Raw genomic sequence first — 10,929 nt, 5'->3', positions numbered from 1 at the left:
CATAATTTATAATTATTCTAACTAACCATATTTTACAATTATTCCAAATCATTTTTTTTAAACCGAATGAATAACCCTTTTTTTATGTTTTTAATTCTTTCCATTTAATAAACTCATTCCTTAATATGGTATGACCCAAAATAATAACCTAATTATCCCATTATTACAATTTATATGGTTTAACTTTCCTTATTTGTTAAAAAAACCGAATGACGAAGTTATAAATTAAATAAATTTCCGACCGATTTAAGTATTTAACCATTCACATTAAATCATTTTTTAATATTCATATTAAATCGTTTTAAATTTTAAATAACATTTACATAGTCAATTTAACTTTTTTTGAAATATACCAACATGATTTAAGTACTTTTAAATTTAAGATTTGCACTCAAAATTATGTTCATATAAAAATTAACATATATTTGTCTTGACAATTGTAACGTTTTTAATTAAATGTTCTTATACAATCCATTATTATGTTATTAAAAGTTACTAATAATGTTGAATATAGTAACCGTAAATTTTTTAATGGTCTTTAAGTGAAGCATAATTTATGCATGTTTATACATATAATTGTGTATTTATCAATAATAATAAATTGGAATTGAATTATATTTTGACCGAAATCAAATAATTAATTTGTATTAATTGTATTAACTTTGCTTCAAGCAAAAGAAAAGACAGTGGACACATTTTGGATTAAAAAAAATACATATATATTATGTTGACATTTTGAAGTCAATATATGTCATTTTAAAATTAGACCTTTTAATTCAAACATGGTTTGTTAATTTTTTTTTCAAGATGGTAGGTTACTAACAATAAATTTTTTATGATGGTAATATTTAATTCAAACATGGTTTGTAATAAATGTTTAAAATTAATGTGCAAACAAAAATGGGTAGTATCCTAGAATAATAAATATTACAGTTATTGATGTGTAATAAATGTCTTAATTAGTCTTTGTACGTTTTTGTATTTAATTCAAATAAGTTATAATGTCTTATAGTTCATGTAAAAGTATCATTTATTTATAAGTACAACATTTGCATTTCATATAATTTATATTATGTTACATATATATTATGTTTTTAAATATGTTTCACTGTGTGTAACACGGGTACTATCTTAAATCAATATTGAAATCCAATTATCTGTTTCTTTTGAGAGATTTAGATCACTTGAAGCTTGCTAATGTTATAAAAGAAAGTGCACATTTCGATTTGGAAAATGAAGTTAGTGATAAATGTTTTTCAAGATGGTAATATTTAATTCAAACATGTTTTGTAATAAATGTTTTAAATTGATGTGTAATAAAGACGGGTACTATCTCATAGTAATAAATATTACAGTTATTGATGTGCAATAAATGTCTTAGATAAAGTTCATCTTTTGAATCAACATTGAGATAAAAGTTTTGTTGAATCGACATTGTAGAATTGTTTTATTTTTTTGGAGACTAATTTCCTTTGTTTGCTTATTATTGTAATAATGATATAAGTTATAAAATATTTTAACTTTTCATTTATCATTTTAGTCTTTGTATTTGATTCAAATAAGTTATAATGTCTTATAATTCATGTAAAAGTATCATTTATTTATAAGTACAACATTTGCATTTCATTAAATTAATATGATGTTAAATATATATTATGTTTTCAAATATGTTCCACCGTGTGTAACACGGGTACTATCCTAAATCAATATTGGAATCCAATTATCTGTTTCTTTTAAGAGATTTGGATTACTTGAAACTTGCTAATGTTATAAAAGAAATGACACATTTGGATTTGGAAAATGAAGTTAGTGATAAATGTTTTTCAAGATGGTAATATTTAATTCAAACATGGTTTGTAATAAATGTTTTAAAATTGATGTGAAAATAACTACGAGTACTATTTTGAGTAATAAACATTATAGTTATTGATGTGCAATAAATGTCTTAGATAGAGTTCATCTTTTGAATCAACATTGAGATAAAAGTTTTGTTGAATCGACATTGTAGAATTGTTTTATTTATTTGGAGACTAATTTCCTTTGCTTGCTTATTATTGTACTAATGATATAAGGTATAAAATATTTTAGCGTTTCATTTATCTTTGTTAGTATTTGAATGCTTTTGTTTTAATTCAAATAAGTCATGATGTCTTATATTTCATATAAAAGTATCATTTATTTATAAATACAACATTTGCATTTCATTAAATTTATATGATGTTACATATATATTATGTTTTTAAATATGTTCTATTGTGTGTAACACGGGTACTATCCTAAATCAATATTTGAATCCAAAGATCTGTTTCTTTTAAGAGATTTGGATCACTTGAAGCTTGCTAATGTTATAAAAGAAATGACACATTTGGATTTGAAAAATGAAGTTAGTGAAAAGGTAAAATGGTTGTTGGAGTGTGAGAACTATGAGTCAAATTTTGATAATCTTCCAAACTCTTTAGAATCTGAAGATAAAATTTAAGGTAATGTTGGGGTTTCTGTTGTTTACTTTGTGTTTTCAATTTAAGTTATTAGTTTAGTTCATAACTAGAAACTTTTAAAAACATACAATAAACTTATATAATCTTTTATTTTGTTTGTTAAGTTGTGAAGGTAATTTGCTTTTTTTGATGAAATTTTGAAGAAGTTGATGGTTGGTAAATTTGTTTATATTGATTTTGTTATTTATCTATTTTCAACCCGTGTGTAACACGGGTACTATCCTAGTATAAAAAAAATATGAATAGTAAAAAATATATATGGAAATCTCAACACGTAATATTTAACAAACTAACAGTACCCGGTACCATACGTGTGATAGGCCATATACAAACATCATTTTACAAATGAGCATTTAACCGAGATTACCAATATATAATTACACGCCCACTAATTAAAAATGCTTGTAGCATATTGATACCAAGGTCATGTGTTGCTATGTGTTTATTTCTAATTAATTAAGGGTACGTTCTAGCCACAATAAATGTGCAAATTAGGAGTAGATTTAAAAGATATGCAAACATATATTTTATAAAAAACAATACCTGTTTTATTTTCATCCATAGTTTTAAATTAATCTATTTAAATTATATTTTTCTAAACATGTTTAATTCAGAACTTATAATAATTTTTTTTAATATCTTCTTACTATAGTTACTTAAAAAAAATAAGAAAAAGAAAAAGAAACTTAATGACACATTGATACCTATTTTCATCACCCAAATTAATAAAGTAAAGTAATATCAAAAAAAAATTTTTGTTGATGAGCAACAAGTTTTGGGTATAATCAATAGCCCTTTTTTTCTTATTAATAAAATTCCATCATCCCCTTTTCTGCATGGCTTAACTTAATATATACCTTGTAGCGAACCGTCAGCTGTAATCCGCTATAACTATAACCCTTACCCCTTCATCTCTGTATATATATGGATAGATATATATATAGAACATATATATACATATTCCATATGGAAGAAGAATAATCTGTTCAGTGTGGAACAACCGTTTCATTTACAAGAAAGGGTTTTCATTTTATTTTCAGTGCTTATTACTTTCATCATTCAAATATTAATACTAATAATAATAATAATAATAATCTTTAACCACTTTCTCTTGTTATATATAAATAAATAAATGGAGGATACATTCATTACCATTACCATTACCATTACTAGGGTTTTGTTTTTTGAAGCAAAACAATGCAGAAGTTAAACTCTTCCGAAGAGATCAGCCTTCTTGAACACCATTTGGTATTTATCAAGATTCATCTTTTTTTAATCTTTTCTAAATACCCACTTCATATCTTCATAAGTTTTTCATTTCCTTATCTGGGTCTGTTTTATTTTTGCGTTTCGATTCGAGTTTCCGAATAAAGATTCGCTTTCTTGAAACTGTTTGTTCAAGAAATGTGATATTGATATTGATATGAAACTTGTTTTATTACTGCAGGATGAATTGAAGAAATCACATAAGTTTGCAGATGATGACTACAACAATACTTCTACTATACTTAGGACTAGGCTTGAGAGACTGCTAAAAGAAAGAGAATTAAGAAAATCTTTGAAATCGAATAATGAGGATAATATTGTTCATAGTAGTAATGGAGGAGGTATTGATCAAACGAATGACGTCAATAATCAAATAGTTACTTCAAGGACCGAAAGTTTACCTACTGAAGAAGAATTAGCGAATGGAATCCGTCTAAACAAGTTAGTTAGCAACGAATGCGAGACACAAGATAAACAAGTTAAACGACATTCCAAACATAGGTTATTGGTTGTAGCCAATCGGCTTCCTGTATCCGCGGTCAGGAAGGGTGAGTCCTGTTGGCAACTTGAAGTTAGTGCTGGTGGTCTAGTCAGCGCGCTTTTGGGTACGTTTACTATTTTTTATAATGTTTTCGTGACGAATACTAAATGTTATAAAATTATTTTTCTTGAAGGGATAACGGAATTTGAAACTAGATGGATTGGATGGCCTGGTGTAAATGTACCCGATGAAGTTGGACGGAAATCGCTTACTGAATCTTTAGCTAAAAAGGTTGAATTGTTAGTTTTTATAAAAGTTGCAACTTTTATAGTCATTTTGTTAATAATTTAATATCTTGATATCTTGACATGCAGAGATGTTTTCCTGTTTTTCTTGATGAAGATCTTGTGCATTTATATTACAACGGTTACTGTAACAACATATTGTGGCCACTTTTTCATTATCTTGGACTTCCTCAAGAAGACTGGCTTGCAACGATTTGTAACTTTCAATCACAATTCGATGCGTACAAAAAGGCGAACCAGATGTTTGCAGATGTGATTGAAAAGCATTATGAAGAAGGAGATGTTGTTTGGTGTCATGATTACCATCTTATGTTTGTTCCAAAATGTTTGAAAGAAAAGAATCCAAATATGAAAGTTGGTTGGTTTCTGCATACTCCATTTCCGTCTTCTGAGATTCATAGGACAATGCCATCTCGTTCTGAGCTGTTAACAGCCGTTCTTGCAGCTGATTTAGTCGGGTAATTATTAATTATATTTATAGTGTTTTTGTTTTTTTTGTTTTGGATTTTATAAGTATTACTCAAGAATTGATTATTGTTTTTTTTTATGTTTTTAGATTTCATACGTATGATTACGCGAGGCATTTTGTGAGTGCATGCACGCGTATACTTGGGCTTGAGGGGACCCCTGTAGGGGTGGAAGATCAAGGGAGACTTACTCGTGTAGCTGCGGTATATATACTTATAATTTATCTATCTTTTTTACTAGTTTTACCGGTCATGTGATCTTTTTAATTTTTTCAAACCTCAGTTTCCTATTGGGATAGATTCTGATAGATTTGTAAGAGCTATTGAACTTCCACAAGTCAAGAATCATATCAAAGAATTCGAGGGGAGATTCGGTGGTCGAAAGGTGAGTTAAAAAAACTGTCTTTTGCATTACCCTTTTCGTCTAATAACGTATCGTGTAAATTATATTTGACAGATAATGCTTGGAGTCGATCGCCTTGACATGATTAAGGGGATTCCACAAAAGTTGCTGGCTTTTGAAAAGTTCCTTGAAGAAAATCCAAGTTGGTGTGATAAAGTTGTCCTGCTGCAGATTGCAGTGCCAACAAGAACCGATGTCCCCGAGTGTATGTTTGACCATGTTGACCATTTTTCCCATATTCTGTTGGTTCATTAATCTAATGGAGTTTTTGTTTTTCTTGACAGATCAAAAGCTTACATGTCAAGTTCATGAAATTGTCGGGCGGATTAATGGAAGATTTGGGACGCTTACATCCGTTCCAATTCATCATTTGGACCGGTCTTTTGACTTTCATGCCTTATGTGCATTATATGCCATGACTGGTATCATTTTGATCTTACAATGTTATTTGATATAGCTTTCATTAAATTACAATTAATACTTATAACCCTGTGTGAGATTAGATGTCGCGCTCGTTACATCTTTAAGGGACGGAATGAATCTTGTGAGTTATGAATTTGTGGCCTGTCAAGCTTCAAAGAAAGGCGTTCTGATTCTAAGTGAGGTACTCACTTACTCATACATCTTTTAGTGATCACACTTTTTTTTTAATATTATTTTAATGTTCATATGTAACCATTTTCCATGTTGCATTTACGTAGTTTGCAGGAGCAGCGCAGTCTCTCGGCGCAGGGGCACTTTTGGTAAATCCGTGGAATGTCACGGAAGTCGCGTCTTCAATTGCTTATGCTCTTAATATGCCTTCTGAAGAAAGGGAAAAAAGACACCAGTATAACTACATGCATGTCACTACTCATACATCTCAAGAATGGGCTGGAACTTTTGTTAGGTTTGTGTTTTTTTTATTATTATTTTTTTTATTTTTTTTATTTTTCGGTTTTTATTAATAGTGTTCTTTCGTATAGTGAACTTAATGATACGGTTGTGGAGGCTCAACTGAGAACCAAACAGATTCCACCTCAGCTTCAAACCGAACATGCTGTTGATCGCTATCGGTGTTCCAATAACCGTCTGATCATATTGGTATGCTGACTATTACCTAGAATGACATTTTTTAGATTATATGATATTACATAATATAATATGCTATGCCAAATTCTGATTATTACCTAATAATGACATTTCTGTGAAAAAAAATACAGTAAGTTTAAGTAAGGGGTAAATAGGTAATTTTGTTTTACAGGGGTTCAATGCAACATTGACTAAACCAATGAATGCTGATGGAAGAAGTGATCAATTTAAAGAAATGGAACTTAACCTGCATCCTGAGCTAGAAGAGGCTTTAAAGAAGCTTTGCGATGATCCAAGATCAACGGTTGTGATTGTAAGCGGGAGCCCCCGAAACGTACTCGATAAGGTAGCAAACTGTTTTTTGCAAACACATTTAATTTTTCGGTTTGACTTTTGCTGACTCGATGATTCTGCAGAACTTTGAAGATCACAGCATTTGGCTTGCAGCCGAACATGGCGTGTTTTTAAGAACCCCTAACAAGAAATGGTTTCAAAACATGACCGATAATATACATATGGACTGGATCGAGAGTGTTAAGGTACGTGCATGCTTTTGCTTGTTTATGGTCAAACGGGCCACTTTGACCTGTTACAGTTTCTTGAAATTTTCCGACTTGTTCTTGAAATTTGATGCTGGTTGCAGCATGTTTTCGAGTACTTCACCGAACGAACTCCACGATCTTATTATGAGCTTCGTGAGACATCAATCATTTGGAATTATAAGTATTCAGGTTAGTATCCAACTTCACATTTGTAATGTTTTTGTAACCACAATTAATTATTATTATTTTTTCTTTTGGTTGATTTTTAACAAAAGATTTTGAGTTTGGAAGACTACAAGCGAAGGACATGTTGCAGCATTTGTGTACCGGGCCCATATCAAACGCTTCAGTAGAAGTGGTTCAAGGTGGACGGTCTGTTGAGGTTCGAGCCAATGGGGTGTCAAAGGTTTGACCTTTTTTGAAACCCTTTCGCGTGACGTGTTATAGCACGAAACCTGCGTTGACTTTGACTTTTTTATATGAATTTCTATCTAGGGTGTGAGCATAAGTGGCATTTTGGGTCAAGTTATACATGACAAAGATATGAAGGCTCCTATTGACTATGTACTGTGTGTTGGCCATTTCCTTCCAAAGGTAATATTCAGTTGACTTTTTATAAAGATTAAAATTGTTGACTTTTAGTCAACTTAAGGAGTCTAATGCTGAATCAGGGGCAATTAGGTCTTTTTTCCTTTTGCTCAAATGGAAACTTGTCGGTTTTTCATGAGACGGGATCTTTTTTCATTTTCTTGCAATTTTGATAATCGGTGGATTTTGTTTATGTTTTTATATCTAAGTATCTAACGGGTCAAATGAGCAAAAAGATAACCTTTTGGACCGAAAGATAATCTTTTGATGATCGACTGGATCCGGTTTATGTTTGATATCAACCAAAAAATAACCTTTTTGACCAGTTGACCCATTACTCGACCCGCTTGCATATGTTGACCATGTGCTTATTATTATTATTATTATTATTATTATTTTATTTTTATTTTTTTTTTCATTTTCTTGCAATTTTAATGATCGGGTGGATTCGGTTTATTTTTTTATATCTAGCGGGTCAAAACATTAGTTTAAAGGGAAATGGATCAAATGAACGAAAGATAACCTTTTGAGCAAAAAGATAACCTTTTGGCCCGTTACTCAACCCGCTTGCATATCTTGACCGTGTGCTTATGATTATTATTTCAGGATGAAGATATATACATGTTTTTTGAGCCAGAGCTTCCTGCTATAACAGCAAGCCCGGCCCACTCAAGTTTCGGGAGTCCAACCAACGGGTTGTCTCCAAATCTTTCAGAAGAAAGAACCAAATCCGGCGGCCATTCAGTTAATAAAACTGCTTCAAATACTGACAACAATAGCTGCTCCTGCTCTACAAATGGAAACATGACCATAAATGCATCGGGCCCAACGGGCCATGGTTCATCAGTGCTTGATCTTCAAGGTGACAACTACTTCTCGTGCGCAGTTGGAAGAAAGCGGTCAACCGCAAGGTATCTGTTGAACTCTTCTGTTGATGTGGTGGCTTTGTTGAAAAAACTGGCAGATTGATCATATTGTAGATATGCAAAGTCTATGTTTGAGGTCACAAACTTAGGTTACATAAGTGTTTTTTAGTTGTGTTTTTTGTTAGATTGTTCGGTTTTGACGACGGCGACGACGATCATAATGTCCAAATTACTAGTTTGAGTTTCTTATAGATTTTTGTTTCCATTGTAATAATGTTTGTTTAGTTTCATTTCTCAGTGTTGGTTATATTGTGATTTGTTCAAGGTATCCGGTATTGGTTCATGATCAAAACAAGAACCGGTTTTTTTAAATAAAAACCGGAAACCAAACCAATATGGCTCACATTGGCACATTCGGCTTTTTGTATGTGTAGAATTTTACACACAATAAGTATTGTATATCCCAAATATAACTATAACTTTACATGTATATATATACACACAATAATATAATATTTATTTAGTTAGTTATTATTATACTGTATTCATATCAAAATTTTATGGGTGTGTAAAATTCTACATCATCATCATCATGATGTAAAATTTTACACACCCATAAAATTTTGATATGAATACAGTATAATAATATTTTTATATTAATTATGAAATAAATAACTAACTAAATAAATAAATATTATATTATTGTGTGATATATACATGTAAAGTCATAGTTATATTTTGGGATATACAATACTTATATATACTAAAAAGTTATAACTACTAAAAATATAATTCGAAGTAATAAACAGACTGAACCTTAATGTTTGGATAAAATATAAATGACTTTTATCGTAAAAAATGTACAAATAACTAGAGTAATTATGTTAACAATAATGTAATTATTATTGCTCTATAACTTTTGAATTAGAGTAATTATTATTACACTATTTTATTATTTGTAACATAATTACGCTAGTTTAAAAGTGTAGTTACTCTAGTTATTTGTGTGCTTGGCTAATTTTAATTATGACGGATCTCACCCTTTGAACCTTTTAATTAAACCAGTCAAACTTGAGATTAGACGAGGTCGACTCATGAATTTGACTCGGTTTAGAATTTAAAGCATCTGCAACAGGCTATGCAGCCTGAGGTTCAAATGATGTGGCAAAGGAATGGACTTTGGGAGACAAACTTTACTTGTGGAGCTAGTTTGTGATTACAAGCCATCAACAAACTTCTAACGTGGCACATTTGTGGGGCCACCATTTCTCTCCCTCTCTCATGGATATATACATATTAATATTTATATAATTGTAATATTTTGTAATGTGATTTATGAAGGTTTCGTATTGTAGAAAAGTTAAAGGTTTTTTTAAAAAAGTTTGAAATATGATGTAGCGCTTATATGGCGGTTTGTAAAGATTTATTGTAGTGGATGTTCTTAGTTGGTTGAAATTTGAGAGGTGTGGGTGCATAGGAGTTTGAATCTTGCAAAATGGACCTAGACTTGGTCCCCAAATGGACCGCTCGATCATGGTAAGTTGTGTCACACTTTGATTTTATGTTATCCATTGTCTTTATATGCTTGTTTTAAGGCGAGGATTTTCTTCTTTGATTTGAGAGCAGTGGCGGACACAGGATTTTTTGCCAATGGGGTCCCATATTTTCGGTGTTCAAATTTTTCGGGTCGGTCGTTGTTCAGGTCGGGTCGAGGCGAAGAACATAATAAAAAACAATATCATAATAAAACTTTCTTTTCAATCATCACTGCCTGAACGGGTCAAAATGGGTCGGGTTGACACATAAACACTTTGTTTTCCCTTTCTTAAACATTTTTGAGATAGAACCTAGATCCACCCTTTCATAAGCATGTGTTGAAAACCATTAACTTAAACTAGTGAAAAATAAAACTGATATTTTAAAGTGTTTGAATGTTTCTAAAGAAAACCATGCATAAAGTTGAAAACAACGATATGTATTTTAGAGGTGTTTGAATGTTTCCAAAGTTATCATTGCAACATTAGCAATCAAATGATTGATTAACACTAAAAATTAACACAAAAAACCAAAAACTGAGCCTTGTAAGACTTGAACCCATGACCTTTCAAAGATAAAACAAGGGACTTTCCACCAGACCACATCAACATTAATAGTATGGGTTCCAAGTATTAAATCTTATAGGGTCCTCAAAAAATTTAATATACCGCTTCTAATAAATTTTTAAAAAACATTGGTGTCCCGGGACCCCGATCCACACTATGTGGGTCCGCCCCTGTTTGAGAGTTATAAATCTCTAGGTATCATTTACTTTTGTGGTATGAGAGATTGTGCATATGCATGACAAAGACCGTCACTAGAAATCCAATCACGCGATCAAGATAGGTAGCAAGTGACCATGCTATCATCATCACTTTAAACACCACGGATGTTTACTATATTCTC

General features: G+C 31.0%; 2 protein-coding genes across 2 annotated transcripts; both read left to right on the top strand.

The window, feature by feature from the left end:
* Positions 1-3,695: 3,695 nt before the first annotated feature.
* On the top strand, positions 3,696-6,051 carry LOC143587214 (alpha,alpha-trehalose-phosphate synthase [UDP-forming] 1-like). The gene is made up of 9 exons (XM_077068567.1): positions 3,696-3,746; positions 3,946-4,369; positions 4,439-4,536; positions 4,620-5,008; positions 5,107-5,221; positions 5,301-5,402; positions 5,475-5,625; positions 5,705-5,842; positions 5,924-6,051. The coding sequence occupies exons 1-9, from the start codon at positions 3,696-3,698 to the stop codon at positions 6,049-6,051; spliced, it is 1,596 nt and encodes a 531-aa protein (XP_076924682.1).
* On the top strand, positions 5,127-7,181 carry LOC143587213 (alpha,alpha-trehalose-phosphate synthase [UDP-forming] 1-like). The gene is made up of 5 exons (XM_077068566.1): positions 5,127-6,309; positions 6,386-6,503; positions 6,664-6,837; positions 6,908-7,079; positions 7,135-7,181. The coding sequence occupies exons 1-5, from the start codon at positions 6,218-6,220 to the stop codon at positions 7,179-7,181; spliced, it is 603 nt and encodes a 200-aa protein (XP_076924681.1). The 5' UTR covers positions 5,127-6,217.
* Positions 7,182-10,929: the final 3,748 nt, after the last annotated feature.

Source organism: Bidens hawaiensis, unplaced genomic scaffold (genome assembly GCF_021521415.1).
Source record: "Bidens hawaiensis isolate Kalapana, Puna unplaced genomic scaffold, B.hawaiensis_p1.1 tig00035313_1, whole genome shotgun sequence".
Taxonomy (NCBI): Eukaryota; Viridiplantae; Streptophyta; class Magnoliopsida; order Asterales; family Asteraceae; genus Bidens; species Bidens hawaiensis.
The sequence above is the reverse complement of the archived record's forward strand: the minus strand, read 5'-3'. Positions and strand labels throughout refer to the sequence as shown.